The following is an 18,694-nucleotide window of genomic DNA, read 5'->3' as shown; positions in this document are numbered from 1 at the left end:
ACATATAATATACATATATTTTTAAAGTTATTTATTGAAGTATAGCACTCATACATAAACATAAAATGAGTATAATAATAGTTGTGAACTTACAAAACAAACATATATAACATCAAAAAGGAGTCTCATAACTCACCCTACCATCAACAACTTGAATTGTTGTTAAACCTTTTCAACTAATGGTTAAAGATCATTGTCAAAATATTACTACTAACCTAAGTATTTTCCCCCAACCAACCCTATTATTATCTATACATAATTTATATATAAACATACATAAACAATTAAGTGTATAGTAAAAGTTGTGAACTTACAAAGCAAGCATGCATAACATCATACAGGGGTCCCATACAACAACCCTCCACCAACACCTTGCATTGTCATGAGACATTTGTTACAAATTATGAAAGAATATCAACAAACTCTTACTACTAATGATAGTCCTTATCTTACATTTGGTGTGTTTTCCCCCCAACCTACCCTATTTTTATTTTTTAAATATATTTTTTATGATGTAAGTTGTAAACTTAAAAAACAGTCATGCACATGTGCAGAATTCCCAAACAACACCCCTCGATCAACATACCACACTGTGGTGGAACATTTGCTACAGAAAAGATAATATCTGATTGTTACCATGTCCATAGTGTACATTTGGCTCACATTTTCCATACTACCTCAGTATCAACACAGTACATCTTTTGTGTAGATGCAAGAATATTATTACTACTAACCACAGTCCATAGGTCACTCCAGCTGTATTTTTCCCATGCTTCTCCACATTCCCATCACCCTGCAGTAGTGATATACATTTGTTCTAGCTAGCAAAGGACACTCTTCCATTTGTACCATCAACCACAATTCTCACCCCTCTCTTGGTTTACTGTGCTATCCAGTTACTAGATTATTCTCAAGCATTCTATCAATTGGTATTTACATAACTTAGACTACCATTTTCAATCACATCCCCATTTATAAACTAGCTGTTACTCACTGTATGTTACCATCCACTCTATACCTTTCCACACTATTACAGCAAAGCTAATTAAAACTTCCACATACATTAAACATCAGTAGTACACTCAGTCTTCCTCTTATAAGAATCCACCATCTACCACCAGGTCTTGGAAGATATTTTCCTATACTTTCTTCTAGAAGTTTTATGGTTCTTGCTTTTATTTTTGGGTTTTTGATCCATTTTGAGTTAATTTTTGGAAAAGGTGTGAGATAGGGGACCTCTTTCCTTCTTTTGGCTAGGATATCCAATTCTTTCAGCACCTTTTGTTGAATGGATTGTTTTGCCTGAGCTGTGTGAGTTTGACAGGCTAGTCAAAAATCACTTGATCATATATGTGAGGGTCTGTTTATGAACCATAAATTTGGTTCCATTGGTCTATTGTGTCTGTCTTTAGGCCAGTCCATGCTGTTTTTACCACTATAGCTAGGTAATATGATTTAAAGTCTGGAGATGAGGGCTCGCTTTTCCTTTATAATGGTGTTTCTGGCTATTACCCTTCCAAATAAATTTGATAATCATGTTTTCAATTAAAAAAAAGTTTGTGGAATTTTTATTGGGATTGCATTGAATCTATATATCATTTTGAGTGGATTTGACATCTTATTCATATTTAGTCTTCCAATCCATGAGCATGGAATGTTCTTCCAGTTACTTAGGGCTTTTTTTATTTTTTTTAACATTGAGTTGCAATTTTCTGAATATAAGTGCTTTACTTCATTGCTTAATGAAGTGCTTTGAATATAAGTGCTTTACTTCATTGCTTAATTATTTGAATTTTATCTGTCATATTTTATTTTCATCACTCTTTTGACACTTTTACTTTTATTGATATAATCTTCATTTCTAGACTCTCTTCCAGGCCTCTCTCTCCTCTGTTTTCTTTTCAGGCTCCAGCACACATATTTTCTATGTATTTCCTGAAAATCTGGTCTCTTGCTTAGAAATTCTCTCAGTTTCTGTTTATCTGTGAAGATTCTAATCTTGCCCTCATTTTGAAAGACAATCTTGCTGGATATAAGATTCTTAGCTGGAAGTTTTTCTCTTCTAGTATCTTATTTTTTTTTTTTATGTAATCCCCCCTCCCCCCCATTGTCTGCTGTGTCCATTCACTGTGTGTTCTTCTGTGTCCGTTTGCACTCTTGTCAGTGGCACCAGGAATCTGTGTCTCTTTTCGTTGCATCATCTTGCTGCAGAAGCTCTCCGTGTGTGTGGCACCACTCCTGGGTAGGCTGCAGGGCAGCTCTCCTTGAAGGGCACACTCCTTGAGCGTGGGGTTCCCCTACACTGGGGATACCCCTGTGTGGCACAGCACTCCTTGAGCACATCAGCACTGCACATGGGCCAACTCACCATACGGGTCAGGAGGCTCTGGGTCTGAACCCTGGATCTCCCATATGGTAGGCAGTTGCTCTATCAGTTGAGCCAAATCTGCTTCCGTCTTGTAGTATCTTAAATACACCAGACCACTGTCTTCTTGCCTACATGGTTTCTGGTGAGAAATCAGCACTTAATCTTATTGGGTATCCCTTATATGTTATGCTTTGCTTTCATCTTGCTGTTCTCAGAATTTTTTCTCTGTCTTTGGCATTTGACATTCTGATAAGCATGTGTCTCAGAGTCGGTCTATTTGGATTTTTTCTGATGTGAGTATGTTGTATTTCTTGGACATGGATATCTATGTCCTTCAATAAGGTTGGGAAATTTTCTACCATTATCTCTTCAAATATTCCTTCAGCCCCTTTTCCCTTCTCTTCTCCTTCTGGGACACCCATGACATGTATGTTTGCAGACCTTTTGCTATCATTTAGTTCCCTAAGACCTTGTTCAATTTTTTTCCATTTTTCTTCATCTGTTCTTCTGTATGTTCACTTTCAGAGGCCATTTCTTCAAGTTCACCAATTCTTTCTTCTGCCTCCTCAAATCTGTTATTATATGATTCCAACATTTTAAAAATGTTATTTATTGTACACTTTATTCCCATAAGGTCTGCTATTTTTCTACATATGCTTTCAAATTATTCTTTGTGCTCATCCAATGTCTTCTTAATATCCTTAATCTCTTTAGCCATCTCATTGAATTTATTAAGAAGATTTGTTTGAACATCTATGACTGGTTGTCTCAACTCCTTTATGTCATCTAGAGGCTTATTTTGTTCTTTTAACTGGGCCATATCTTCCTGTTTCTTGGTATGGATTGTAATTTTTTTTGGTGTTTTCGCATTTGGCTTAGTAAAGTATTTATTCTGGGTGCAGGTTTTCTCTTTAGTTTAGGGTTTCCTATCCTTTCTCCCTTGCTGGTTGTACAGAAGGAGCCAAGGATATAGTTGGTGTTGTAAAAGGTGGAGGCTCAAGCTGCCCTCATTGTGCCAGGGACCAATGAAGCTTCTCCCAACTTTCTCCTTTGCCAGGGGTAGGGACAGAGTCACACCTGTGTGGAATAATCCAAGTACAGGCCTAGACTGTAGTTGCTCAGCGAGACTGATGAAACTTCATGCCCCTTTCTCCCCTGCCTGCGGTGGGGGTGGGCAGCAATCTTTGAAGTGCGGGTCCATGATGACTGCAGTTGCCCTGATAGACTTCCAGTTTTCAGTCTGTGCCAGTCATAGTTACCTGCAGTTACTTGGATAGGCTGGTGCATGGCCTGCCAGCCTCCTCCCTGCCAGAGGTGGGGCTGATGCCTAGGTTAGGGCTGCAGGCTGATCTGGGTGAGAGAAACTTGTTTCTCCCATCATTGAGATTTTTGGTCAGCCTGGCTTCCCCTCAGACTGGGGGTGGAGTCAAAATGGCAGCCACCAGCCTCTTTCTGACTTGGGCTGATTCACACCCGAGCTGTTCCCAGTATTATATCTTAGCCAGCTGAGTCTACCAAACAGTAGCTGAAATCAGCAGCCAACCATGTTCTCTCCTGTTTTTGGGAAATGGAGCTTCCAATTCCAGCCACAGAATAGCTCCTGGGGCAGCTCGTGCTGCCAGAATAGGATAATCACCAGCCTCCGTGGCTTGGACAGTAATTTCCCGGAGAGGCTAACACAGGTCCCTGCAGCTTCCTCCTTGATGGAGGTGGCACTGGAGCCTAAGCTGGAGCTGCAATCTGACCTGGATGGAAAGAAGCTGGTCCCCACCAGCACTGTGATTTTCAGTCCACCCAGCTTCACCTGTGCCAGGCATGGAGTTAAGATGGCAGCTTCTGGTCTCTTTCTGGCGTGGACAGGCTCAAACTTCAGCTGTTCTCAGTAAACTTAGCTGCTGAATTTACTCATCAGTAGCTGAAATTGGTGCCCAACCGTCTCTTCCTTCCCCATTTCTGAGAAGTGGAGCTTTCAATGCTAGCTTTAGAACAGCTCCCAAGTTGGCTTGTGCCTTTAGTGGAGGACGGGCACTGGCCTCCGGGGCATGGAGCGCTCTACATATGAGTCTTCTCTGCAGATGGGCAGTCTTCTCCTTCCATTCCTTCCAGGATGTGGCAGGATGCTCTTCTGGACTCCTGGAGTCCCCAGACAGGTGCTTCAGCTATCTCAGAGAGTTCTGAATGTTTACTAACTGCCCTGTAGCAGGAGTTGACTCTAGGAAATCCTTACTCCACCACCATCTTGCTGGTTGTTCTCTATTACATATACTATTTTAAATAAATTTTGTAGTTAAATCATTCAAACATTCTAAATGTTTCCCTACAGAAAAAAGAAGTGTGTTCAATTTTCTATAATTTAAAGATCTTAGGTGTTTTTAAAAAATCCAACAATGTCTGTAAAAATAAAATATATAGGTGACATTAATTTAAAAGGTTTTGGCATAAATTGAATCTTTCCTCTCCTTTTGTAAACGCCAACTGAGAAATGCAGTGGAATTAAATGATTTAAAGAAGAAATATAATTCTGGAGAAACCACACATTTTTTCCCCCAGTCCCTCTAGTATTTCCTACAGAGTTTTGCATTTGATTCCAGACACCAGGGGCTATGACTGAGCCATGAAATTGGTATCACTTTTGCACCTTTCAGGGTACTACTGCTTTAAAGAAAAATCAGAGGAGTAGCTCCCCAATCTTTTATAAGCCTGAGGCTTAGTTTTCTCATTTCCCATTTGAGAAATGTTGGCTTTCAAGTCTGTTTACAATCACCTGCTCTTCACTTTGGTTTCTGGCCATTTGTGGTATTGGTGGTAGCAGTAGAGGTGGCGAGGCTTGAAGATTTCCCTTGCTTTTTTGCAAATCCAGCGACTGCATCAAAAAGTATGTTTGTTTCATTGATCCAGGGTCTTATTGTATTGCGGTTGGAGGGCTTTTCAGAGCATGTTGCCTGCTTCCCTGCTGGAAGGAGACGTTATTATTTAAAATCGAACCACAGGCTCTTATAAATGAACTAACCCTTCAAGGTTGATACTTGGACAAGAAAAAATATTCCTGTAATTGATTTTTTATCACGACCATTCTATAGATTTTATATCGTGCAGTGAAAAGTAGAGAACATTATATCTTTAGAAAGGAGGCAGTTGTGTAGTTGCCGCCTGCATCGATGTAGGTATTTGATCAAAAGAAGTCAAGCTTGTGGCTTCTGATTCTTGAGGTGATGTATCAATTGAGGAAGCAGAAATTCCCAATCCTGTAACAAAATGATTTTTATATCTCTAATGTTTATAAGTAAATTGAATCTCATCTATTCAGGGTATTAACCAGGGAAATGTGAGTTCCTAAGAGAGCATCCTTAATATCTCAAAATTATTTTTCATCTGTATATAACACACATGAGGGGTTACAAGTTATTTGGAGTATAACTTGTGAAATACAAAACTTAGGAAAATAAAAATTCAAGCTGTATCAGAAGAAAACTTCAAGGAAAAAGCATCCTAAAATAATTTTTTTAAAAACTAGAATGGAATCACTAGAAAGTATGGTAAAGGGAATTATTTTCCATTAACGGGGGAGAATAATTGCCTTAATTAGAATATATTCTTTCTTCTACACAATTTAATTTCTAAAATTTTAATAAAAGTAGACTGGAATAATGGTCATAAGACGACTCTTCACAGCTCTGGAATTATAAATGCTATATGATTTTTACATTGTAATGGATTCTAAAAATACCTTTCATACAGAAGCATGGCCTCTAAATCCCCCACAAACTTAGCAGCAAGAGAAACTGATAAGAATTGAAAATATTCAAAGATCGAAGCAAGATATGAAATAAATCATAGCATATGTATGTGCAGTACGTCTTAGAGCTTGCTTTCAAATTCTGGAATGAAAAAAAATAAGAAAAATGGTACTATATGAAACATAACACTACCTTCTGAAATTTTGGAAACTTCCAAGGGGCAGAAAGAGAAAAGGAGGAAGCCTTTACGTTAGCTTGATCTGGATAATTCAAGTGTGCTATTCCTTGGGGCCAAATTGAAGCCAAGGTATTCAGATGAAAGCAAGAATTAGGAGGAAAGAGATGAGAATACTCTTCTTAAGATAGTCAGGGAGAGGGAATGGATGTGCAGAGGCACATTAGCCAGAGACCTTCTCTCTTCCATGAGAACGGCCAGCCCTGTGCCAGAAATAACTAAACCAATCTCGTAGCTGGGATTTCACATCAAGAATTATAATCATTTCTGTGAGAAGAAATATGAGATTAGAGAGTGGAACACAGGGTGAAAATCAGAGGTTGAGTGCAAGGTCCTGAAAATGAGGTAGAGGGCACGATGAGGTTCACATAAATGCATCATTTTCAGTTTAATCAAAAAGTTAGTCTCCCTTGATTTAAGGCGACATTCCTGAAACTTGTCATGATTTCATCTCTTTTAAAAATGATGCAGTTACAATTAATAATAAAGTCCATAAACACAAATTCTAAAGTGATTATCAGTACTTTGTAGTCACTCCAAGATACTCAGAGCATTTTACAATTGCAGCCATTTTAACTATCATATAATCCTTTGAAGAAAAGATGCAATGCCCCTCATTGATAAATGGAGCATCTAATTTTAGAAGGCTAATTTAAAATAGCCTCAGAAATGTTCCCATCCATTGGAGAGAGAAAACCCAGTTATGTCTTTGTTGGGGAACAAGATCATAAAATTAAGCTTCTTTAAAAAATAAAAAAAGATAATGATCTGGGTGGATACACAAATCACAGTCTCTGTGAACCTACACAATAATATACGGGGGATAGGCCTTGGGGTGGTTTCAGAGTGGGCCATTATTCCTAGGAAAACAGCGAGATTCACGACGGAGGACATAATTCTTCTGGCAGTGACAGGACCTCATTCACAGGACCAGGACTGACTGGTGCGTGCACAGTCAGCGTGCCAAGCTGCACAGGACCTGGATGCGGGACCCTACTGGTGAACTGAGATCATTGCTGAGGACACTCGGGGATCACATAAGGGACACTCTGTTTGCTCTCTGGGAGATTCAGTTCATTTGCACTAATTGCGGGCTTAGGAGCCTGGAGAAGGCGGCTCTGTGTACATATACTGTATTCTCTTTGTTGGAGAAGGTAGCTCTCATGGGCCCTGTTCTTCCTGGCATTGTGTGTGTGTGTGTGTGTGTGTGTGTGTGTTAACATAGAGATTTAACTGCCTTTAAAATATATGTGCATTTGTATTTCTTTGCACTAGGCTTACCCATAGCCGGTGAAGGGAGGCTACAGTGTAATAGTGAATTACTCTCCCAAAATTTAGTGTGTAACTCAGGAAAAAAGAGAAACACAAGAAAGCTTAACCAAATTTGCTATAGTTCACAGGCCTTCCTTTTTCTTCAGAAGAGTCCAATCTTTTAAAAACTACTTATCTATTAAATAATCTATTTTTGATATTTTCAGTTAATGATATGAAATGGTTTTCATCTCTAAGAATATAGTTTTAAAACTAAGTTTCTGCAAAATTTTCTTTAGTTACCACACAAATTTCTAAGGATTGTGGGGTCAGCAATCATATATCTTTCAAATTTAGAAAGCACTGTGTGTTGATAACACTGAAAAGAGAAAAATGAGCAGGAAATGAATCTAATTATCTTTATATGGTAGAACTTTGACTTTCTCTTAGAGGTCAGCCATAGTTGGCTAAAATTAAAAATTTAATGTTAACATAATAAAAGACTTGTTGAGTACTTAAAATATTAAAAAATATATGCAATTTCTGAGACAGGTAAACCAAAAAGTAAAAATAGTCATTGTCCTGGCAATACTTACAATACATGTAGGGATGCCAGTCATGCATATGATGAAAAGTTACCTAAGAGTACTAAGCTAACCAGTACCTCCCAAATGAATGAAAACCGTAAACTGTACTGCAGTAATTCAGAGACAGACAGTCTCAACTTTGCATTGTGGGAACTGACAAGTAACTCCTAAGAGATATCAAATAATTTCATAGATTTTGAATAAAAGAATAGGCTCAAGGGTGGCCTGATCAGAAAGGTGAAGGTGTCTATGAGTATGGAAATGGGTGAGTATGGGATGTGGCTGAGAGTAGAGAGTTACATGGGGGAGTAACGGGAGCAAAGCTAACAGGGATATGCATTCGAATGAGGGAAAACCTGAATGGTTGCCCAAGGAGTTTGAACCAGTCGAAACAGAAGCTCATCCAAGTTTTGAAAACGATAGTTATATGACCAATGTTGGTTTGAGAATCTTCACTCGATTGGGATAAAAAGTAATTTGGTAGGGAAAGAGCCTGGAGACATGTAGATCAGTTAATGGTCCATAAAATGAGAAAACTGATCTAGGATGGGGCAGTGATATTTGGAAGGACAGTGTGAAAGCAAAAGGTCTGGTGATCTTTTATGCCTGATAACATATCTCAAACCTTGGGAGACAAAGCATCAACCATGACTGAGAGATATCTGGGTGCAAAGCAGAATTGGAGAAATCAAGTAAAAGACTTAGGAATTGGTTTGCTTATTTGTTTTGTGGGAGAAGAGTTTGGGTAGGATGTGCTGCATTTAAGTTGCAGAAGAAATGCTGAAGTAGAGCTGTCTAGAAGGCATGTAGAAATATGGTTTTGGAACACAGGAGAGCAGTGAAGGCTGCAGTTAAATTTATAGTAGTTAAATCCATGGGACTAAATGTCAACTCTAACAGGATAAGCAGAGGGGAAAATGTCTACATATAGATGAGGTTCACGTCAGGGAAGGTTTCCTGGGGATATGAATTTTAAATATCAATTTAAAGACCGACTCTCTAAAAAGAGGTAAGATTAGATCATCCTTGCAAACATTAGCTCTTACACTGCTGTCATGAACTCAGTGAAGGACAAATATAAGCGAATACATTGTAGATTTGAATAAACCAAGATGCATGATCTGGATTTACCTTATGGAGGTCAGGAGTTACTTTGCCCTTAAACTGGTTAACAGCCTAGGGAGATGTGGTGGAGAGAGGATGAGATGAGGTATTCCTGGGTCCAATCTCAACTCTGCCACTAAGCGAACTGTTACTTCAGTCAAGCAATTTAAGCCCTCTCAATTTCATTATCACATCCAAAAATAAGCATATTATTATTCTGGGATTAGAGATTATATGCATACATGAATACACCTGGCCACATTGCATGAATTTATTAAAGGAGAATTACCATCATGATTTAGTTTTATTTTTGTAGTTTCTTTAATTGATAAGGTTAGAACTACATTTCTAAGGATAGTACTACATTGCTTTTCACTGCCAAGGTGATTTATGACAGAAAGAGAAATACTTCTGATCTGTCTGAGACACTTAAAGATTATTACATGGCTTGTCTAGGAGATACGGGCCAAAACCAGGTGTCCTTTGTAATTATGAGCACAAAAAGGAAACACACAATATGAGTCTTCATACACCTTATTTGAATTCTCTTTGATAATAGTGGCAGATCTTCATGAAAATTACATATTTAAAAGTGGTCACTGGCTTTGCCTAAATATGGTCACAGAAAAAAAGGAATATATAGTTCAAAGGATAAACTACAGTTTAAAAAAGGAAAAGAAACTCATATCAAACTTGAAGGCTAACAGAATGTCTTAGTTTTATTTTGGTAACATTTAATTATGGCTAGTATTTTGAGAAAATTCTATTTTATGAATCAAAATTTTGGTGCTATATGAATGATAACCAAAAGAAAAAGGCAAATCTGTACCTTGAACAAACATACCTCATATCAGTGTCCAATATTCTTTTTATATCTGGAATGACAGATCACAAATAAAAGGTGTAACAATTCTTTTTCTTCAAAGCTCGATGCCTTCATGTTGTGAATGTGTAAAGATATTTTTTTTAGTGTTGCCAGAATGGGTGGTAAGGAGGGGAAGACAAATATATGGGTGTCCTATACATGTAGCCATTTGAAGACTGTATTCATTGAAGTGTTAACTAAACCCCATGACACAACCTCTATTTACAGAACTGTGATGATAGCAAGATTTCTAAGGATAGATTTTTTCCCCCTAACATTAATTAACAATACCTTGGAACATTGCACAATCATGCTCACATCTTGTAACATCTTCTAAGAGGCTTAAACCATTTGCAGCCTTGGCGTTAATACTATATGAGTGAAACCAAAAATCAAGTAAATTTAATGACTTGCTTAATAAACCAAATTTAAGAAGAACAAATTGGATCCAAGAATCATTTTTAGACCATTTGATATCATAATCATCTTTTCGTGAAGATAATTATAATCATGTGAACACACATAGAGACTCTCAAACTGCAAAGTGATCAACCAGTAAAAAATGGAAACATCTAACCTGGCGTTATTACTACTCCGTTTCCGTTGACCACAGGCCTCTCTTCCTCTTCCTCTTCGGGAGGCTCTATACTTGCTTTCTCCATGTTGCTCACTGATTTATTCCTTTTCCGTTTTCCTTCAGCACTCGGAGTTGCTCCCGGAAGTATCTGGTCCGTTACATTTAACAATAATGGTGCTGGTTCTGCTGGAGGCTTCGGGGTACCGTAGTAATTGTCTACAAATGACACCAAAATATCACAGAGTTCAATTTTTCTCTTACTATGTGCCATCACAATGAATTGTTTTTAAAGAATGTAAAATATATTACCAATTTTGGATCTTATTATATATAGTTGATTCTTTGTTGCTTCTATTGTATTGGGTTTTAAAGTTTAAAGTTACAGTTCTCTATTCATGCTCTCCTTTGAGCTAAACCAAAATATAGTCTTACGTATCATTCCCAAATTGTACATAGTAACTTCAAAATTATTTGAATTTTTTTATAACTAGCTTTGACTGCAACCTTTTTAAAGTAATGATAAACTTGGATTTTTAAATTTTTAATTTTTAATTTTTTTGCTCTAGCAACTGTCGCAACATTCTAGAAAAACAAAGCATTTGCTTTCCTTCAGTTTTCAAAGGACTAGCTCATGTCCTTGAAGTGAGCAGGGTCCTGCCCAGAGCTGCATTATCCACATAAGTTGAGGAGATCCCATGACTGCTCAGAGTGGGCCTGCTGCTCTAAAGTTCTTCAGATTGCCACGGCTCTTCTTTCTCCACCTCCAAGATCTGAGCCATGGAATCACTTGCTTTCACCTTCAGATTGCAACTTTACGAGGTAGGAAACTAATTCTTATTATGTCTATAATAAGAGCCTAGCTCATAGTAGGCTGGAATAAATGCTTAGTAAGTGAACATATTTATACTTTAAAGCAAACCACTTTCTAGAAAATATTCAAAATTTTGATAAAGAACATAGGTGGCGTTTTTAAAACTGATGCTATAGTTTAAGCAATGCCTTCAAAATCATATTAATATTTTCAGTTAGTTGAATAATTTACACACTCATTTGTTCACTCACCCATTCACTAAAATCTTTATTACTACTTATGCACTTAGGTACTCAACTAAATATCTGGGGTAAAATGATGAGTATAATATAATCCTTTTCTCCTGCATGCTTTTAGAAATCTAGCATGGGACACCCCATGTTTAACATCAAGCAGATAACAGGAAGTAGGATTAAGCGCTGCAATCCAGGGAAAATGGAGGGAAAAGCACATCTCACTGTTCCTAGAGGCCGTTGAAGGTCTTGGTTACAAACATGTATTCTAGACCCAGTTTTTCTACGTAACTAAAGTTATCCAAGCCAGTTCCTTCACCTCAGTAAAGCCCAGGTTCTTCATCTATAAAATGAGAATAACAATACTTGTCCTAATAACCTGAGGTCCGGGTTGCAAAAACAAAAACCAACTCCAGTTAAATTCAACATGATAGGTACGTACTGAAAAGACAGGAGCTAGCTAGTTAAGGAAAAGGGCTGAAAAATCTTCGGAAATGGACAGAAACCAAAGCAGCCCCATCAGGAACCCCACGTTGCCTCTTCTGGCCCTGGACTCTAGAAACTCTCGTTGATCCCATGGCCAAAGGAAGCAGCCCGCTGCTACTACTGCCAAGGTCGGGGTGGTAATTAGCACCGAATTCTCCTTAGAAGTCCTGCAAAGCTTACTTCCAGGGAACATTTCCAAGTGGGGTCATTCTGATTGGCTGAGCCTCAGTCACTTGAGAACAGTCAAGCTGCCTGCCCCGAAAAGGTGAGAGAGAAAGTCTGCTATTCTTTAATTTCCCCAGAGGGAAGAACAGCCATCAGCCTTCCACCTTTTCTTAACTCAGGGGTCTGTCCAGGAAGGAAGGGGCTTGAGGTGTTTGGCAGGTAAAAATGAGAAGTGTCCACTACACTTGTTTTCCTAGTTGGATACTTGTGAAGATGAAATAAGAATGTATGACAAAGGACTTTATAAAATGTAAAATTGCAGTGGTTTTCATGGGAGTGTAAATCTCATGCTGGCATGAAGTCTTACGAATATTCTGAGGGCTAGCTGTGTGGTTAAGGCTGTTAATCGTTTTCATAGCTATTCAGAGTTGTAACAGTAATGTGATGAAAAATTTATTGCTATGTAAAGTGGTTCTTATACATGTAGAACTTTTATGCAGAAGTCTGTAAAGTGGATGATATAAAATTTGCTACAGGTTACTTTCCAATTGATTTAGAGCATTTGAAATGAATCAGACTTTAATATATACTGGCCAAATTCTGAGCAAGCAAACAAAATCTGCCAGGTGCTCCCTGGAGTCTATGAACTATTATATTTTAGCATCCACAAGGGTTAGAACTGTTCAGTATACTGCTATGATGTCTTTGGAATCTCAATATATGCTTCTTATATAATAAACATAAATTAAAGCTAGTAAAGAATCCTGCATGTCCCAATAAATGATGAGAGAACGATTAAGAAAAATGGAACACACTTCAGTGTGTTTTTTTTCCTTTGACTTTTATGGTTTAAATTTACCTGAAGTAGAGAAAGAACTTTTATTTATTAGAAGTAAATGTATTGCACAGGCTAAAAATAAATATTAATTCTGTTGAATTTATGACACTAAATAATTATACCCATTGCTATGTGATGTGACTATAAATTATATAGCAATATTATATTTCTACAATTTGATTTATGAAGTTAACACTTCATATTAAATTTTAGATGTAAAAAAGTATGAATCAGTTAAGACATTAAAATGATCATCATTAGCAATAATACTGACAATCTAAAGATGCACAGAAATAATCTATACAGTTACTACATTTGAGAAATATAATTTGTGGAGGATAGGCTAATACCTTGAACCAAGATTTTATTTGGACACATCAAACAAAGAAACCAGAAACACTTAGACCAACAAGTGAAGAATCAGTCAGACAATCAAGTAGTCAGGTCTTTGAAAATATTCCCTGGTGTAAGCATATACAAAATCATATACTAAAGATAGAATTTGCCATTTAGATAACATAGCAGCATGTTTTCAGAAAAAAATAACACAAATACCAAAACTGTTTTAAGATGTAATTTGGGAACATTGTCCCATTAAGAATGAAGTGCCTGGGTGCACCGTGCTAAGATTGATTTAGCAAATCAAATAAAAACTCTACAAAATAATAAGAACATGATATAGTGGTTAATGGCAGAGATCCTGCTAAAATAAACCTAATTTTTGAATTCTAGCTGTTTTAAAGATTAATGATAATGAAGGAATATATAGAGTGACTTGGTCACAGTAGGTGCTCAATATATGGTGGCCACTTTTGGCGTTTATTCATCAAAAAGACCATATGAATTCGTTCTGCCTCTGCAGTTAAGGAAATGGAGGCTTTAAGAAATTAATCTATTTCCAGTACTATACAGGGAGTAAGTGGAATACCTATGTTTGCTTATTTAAAAATCTGAACTTGTTTCAAAATACTGTATTGCCTCAAGGGAAAAGAAAGTTTGATGCAATTTGCAAACTGGTCAAGAACTCAAGTCAGAGAATTTCACTCAAAGCCACTACTAATGAGCACAAATATTATCAGATTAAAAAGGATGTGTTTCCAAATCATAAAGCAAGGACATTTTAGGAGATTTTTTCACCTCCTTTCTTACAGAAATAAATGTGTATTTTTAAATTTTCTTTAGGAGGTACTGGAGATTGAACCCAGGACCTTGTATAGGGGATCTCATGCATGCAAAGCAGGTGTTCAGCCACTGAGCTACACCTGCTCTCCAGTGTTTGTCCTTTCTGAAATGGAGGACATAGGATTTTCTCGACCATATTTCACTGAATACATGTGTACTTGTAAAACTTTATCTCTACTGGGGAGAGGCTGTAGCTCAGTGATTGTGTGCTTGCTTCTATGAGTTCCTGGGTTCAATCCCCAGTACCTCCTAAAAAAAAAATCACCTATACATTAGCAGTTTTATGTAAGTTTAACATAAAATTTCACTGTCTTTTATTTAATATGATGACAAAATGGAAAAGGCTTATAAAATGTTCCATTTATTTCTACATAATAGGGTAATGGTCTTATTTTTAATCAATATCTGGAAAATAAAGGTGATAATTATTTGAGGCATGATTTATTCTTCAGCTTTTTAAGTACTTAGTAATGGATACTTTTTCATTAAAATGTGGTTATTTAAGAGTGAAGCAGAATAAAAGCTCCCATTTATGACAGTATAAAAATGTGAAGACTTTCTAATCATACAAAAATGTAATTTATTTTAAAATCATAATAAACATTTAATAAATGTCCCTTTTTGCTGCATATTTTTACACTAATTTCTTGCAAATGAAGAGGGACTAAAACAGATTATATGGTCATGAGCTAAATCTGCCTGGAGAAATCCTTGGAAATGTAGTCCTTCACCCACTTTAATTTTTTTTAATTTTTAATTTTTTCAAAAAATAAATGTTATTTGCAAAAACAAACAACATGGCAGATTGAACCTCAGGGCCATAGTGTGCTGGCCTCTGCTTGATCCAAATCACCAAGAATTTAGTTTGTTATTCTAATCTTCTGCTTTCCAGTTTCTCTCTCTCTTTTTTTTCATTGTGGCACATTGCATTTGGTGAATACTTTATTTTTCATTTTTTATTGTGTTTTTTTGAAGATACATAGATCACAAAAAATGTTACATTAAAAAATATAAGAGCTTCCCATATATCCCACATCCCACCCTACCCACTCCTCCCACATCAACAATCTCCTTCATTATTGTGGCACATCCATTGCATTTGATGAATACATCTTGGAGCACTGCTGCACTGCATGGATTATAGTTCATGTTGTAGTTTACACTCTCAGTACATTCAGTGGGCTATGGCAGGATATATAACGTCCAGCATCTGTTCCTGCAGTATCATTTAGGCAACACCCATTACAGCGATGAAAAGCAAAACGCCAAAAACAAAGCTTTTAGATACCTTTCATTTGTATTTATTTATTTATTTATTTATTTATTTATTTATTTATTTATTTATTTATTTATTTATTTATTTATTTCTCTTCCCTCCCACCCCCACACCAGTAGTCTGTTCTCTTGTGTCTATTTGCTGCGTCTTCTTCTTTGTCTGCTTTTGTTGTTGTCAGCAGCATGGGAATCTGTGTCTCTTTTTGTTGCATCATCTTGTTGTGTCAGCTCTCTGTGTGGGCGGCGCCATTCTTAGGCAGGCTGCACTTTCTTTCCTGCTGGGCAGCTCTCCTTATGGGGTGCACTCCTTGTGCATAGGGCTCCCCTGTATGGGGGACACCCCTGCGTGGCAGGGCATTCCTTGCACATATCAGCACTGCGTATAGGCCCACTCCACACGGGTCAAGGAGGCCTGGGGTTTGAACTGCGGACCTCCCATGTGGTAGACGGATGCCTTAACCACTGGGCCAAGTCTGCTTCCTCCTTTCATTTTTTAATACCCCAACTTAACCTCACTTCATTTTAGTTTTTTCAAATTAGTATATATTCTATTTCCAATCTCCAAACCCATCATTACTATTTCACCTTCCTATTAATTGAATTTGGCAATATAATAGGACTCACCCACTTTTATTGAGACCCAGTCCTAAGTCATCCAAAAAAGATGAGAAGAGTTTTCTAACTAACTTTCCATGTACTGCACTTAAGGGCTATCATGGAATTACTCCTCTGCTTTCCACGCTCTTTAGGCCAAATAACCCTTACACAAAAGCCTTACATAAGAGTTTAAAATGTTTAAATAACTTTTGGGTCTTTTTTTCTGATCCTTCCCAGGTTTTATAACATTGATTTTAATGGTGAAGCCAAGGGAAAAAAAAAATAGGAAACTATTTAAATGAATTTTACGCTGCTTATTTCCTTGTATCCCCAGTCTTCAATAAAGGATAAAAGATATCAAAATAGTATTTTCAGAAAGGCACCATTGTCTTTATGCCTTTAAATTATAATAAGAAGTAGGAAATTTACTAAAAGCTAATGTTTGTTATGGGGAAATGTAAAAATGCTACTAAAAATTACAGCAAATAGAAATACTTAGAATTACATTGACTCATTTCCAACATCTTTCCCCCTTTAAGCACAATCAGTTTTCATATGAAAATATGTGATTTGTTATTAATTTAATTCATTTGGTTCTGTAAGTAGTAAACCCAGCTATGGACTCTGTTGTTTCAGTCCTATGGACGTACAATAATGTTTAGGCTTCATATCAAATAACTGTAGATCATTCCATATGGCACCCGGGTAGAGTGGGTTTTGACAAAGATAATACACTTTTCTTCAAGATATCTTATGGAAGAAGGTCTTGGCCACCATTCCTCCTCAATGTTCTCAGTGTTTTTATTCCCATTTTGGTAAGCAGAGGAAATCAATTTTGAGTAATGGTTTAGTAGAAGAGAAATGATTTCCTGTAGGGACTCGAGGGACAAGCATACAACACAGCCCATCTCTGGGATCCCCAGAGAGCTTGAAGATGTGTCCCTGTATTGGAAACAGTATGTGGCAGAAATGTAAGTGGTTGGAAATCTTATTTTTTTATACAATTTTATAAATGGAGCTCAGTTTGATTGCTGGCCTCCTTAAAAGCAACTGCAGAATTTGACTCTGATAGTAAACAGAAGAGAAGATTCTGAATTCCAGATCCAATCATAATTAATTATGTTAGAAAATCTGCCAGATTGTAAGTGTAGAGCCATTTTAATCCATGTTACAGATTTATATTTGTATTAATAGAAACAAAAATCATGAGAAGATCCAAAATTCAAATGTTAAGACATGATTAAACTGTTACCCAAAAGATAGTGATGAGTTAAAACTAGTATAAAAAAAAACATCATAACTCTTGTCAGTCACAGCAAGAATCAGTCATATGATTACAATTAGCAAAATGGAAATTCTGTAAATACAAAACAGAGTGAGTAAACATAACCCAGCAAAGGTTGTACTTTTCTAAAATTGCACTTCCTACCAGAAAATAAGACATAAAGCCTCACTTAAGGAAGATTTTGTTGAATGATTTTGAAGTTATTTTTATGAGCAGCCCTCATGCTTAAATTTGGTCCTAAACTATTTCCTCATCATATCATATGCAGGTAGTAGCTGCAAACCAAGATTCAGAAACTCTCTGACCTCAAAAAATAATCTCTCTCATGGTGAAAAGCATTCATCTCACATATGCCAAAAATAGGGAAAACATCCATAATATTTTGTCACTGAAACCACACTGAACAGTAAATTGCTAAATTGAATGTGACTTTCACAATGTGCACAATTGTACAGAAAATGTAGAAGTTTCTGATTTTTCTTATGTGAAATTGAATTATTCTGTAACAAATGCACCCTAAGTTTATTTTAAATTAAATGAATTCTAGTTTCAAAATATGATGCTCAGTTACACACATTCTAAACTTTAATGTCTTCTGTTGTCCGTCAGCATTCTCCAGAAAGTCATCTGGATGGTTTAATCTGACTGACATTTTCTGAAACTTGTTTGTAAGTATACAGCCTATTCACTGTGGCCATTCAGATGGCAGATCCATCTATTCATGCCAGCCAATGGGGATAAGGACAGGACAAATATTTGTTCAATGCAATAGTGTCCTCAAACTGACTAGAATAGGTGGTACATTCATTCAAAGGAAATCAGATACCCTTCCTTCAATGAGTCTTCCCTTCAGGCATTTTTCATTTGCTCCAAATAACATATGTAAAGAAATTATTCAAGGATAACCACAAGAGTCCAGAAAGAAGTCAAACACGATTTTTCAGTAAATGTTTATCTGCTTTCAAAGAAAGCATGTGAATGCTTTATAATTTTGACAACATAAAAAATTTAAAAATCCAATTCACAAGCATTTTACATTTAAATAATACCAAATTGCTTCTAACTGTGCTGTGCAATAGAAATATGAGAGCCACAAAT

At 36.7% G+C, this 18,694-nt stretch overlaps 1 protein-coding gene across 5 annotated transcripts in view; it reads right to left on the bottom strand.

Annotated features, from left to right (window-relative positions):
- Positions 1–18,694, bottom strand: part of MAGI2 (membrane associated guanylate kinase, WW and PDZ domain containing 2) — a 1,419,055-nt gene that overhangs the window by 437,522 nt on the left and 962,839 nt on the right. For all 5 annotated transcript variants that reach the window (XM_058297943.2, XM_058297944.2, XM_071215009.1 and 2 more), the window contains one exon: positions 10,725–10,940. In XM_058297943.2, the coding sequence (XP_058153926.1) occupies positions 10,725–10,940 (216 nt within the window). The remainder of the gene's footprint in view (positions 1–10,724; positions 10,941–18,694) is intronic.

The sequence above is a fragment of the Dasypus novemcinctus genome, chromosome 5 (assembly GCF_030445035.2).
Source record: "Dasypus novemcinctus isolate mDasNov1 chromosome 5, mDasNov1.1.hap2, whole genome shotgun sequence".
Taxonomy (NCBI): domain Eukaryota; kingdom Metazoa; phylum Chordata; class Mammalia; order Cingulata; family Dasypodidae; genus Dasypus; species Dasypus novemcinctus.
This window is presented reverse-complemented; position numbering and strand designations above follow the sequence as displayed.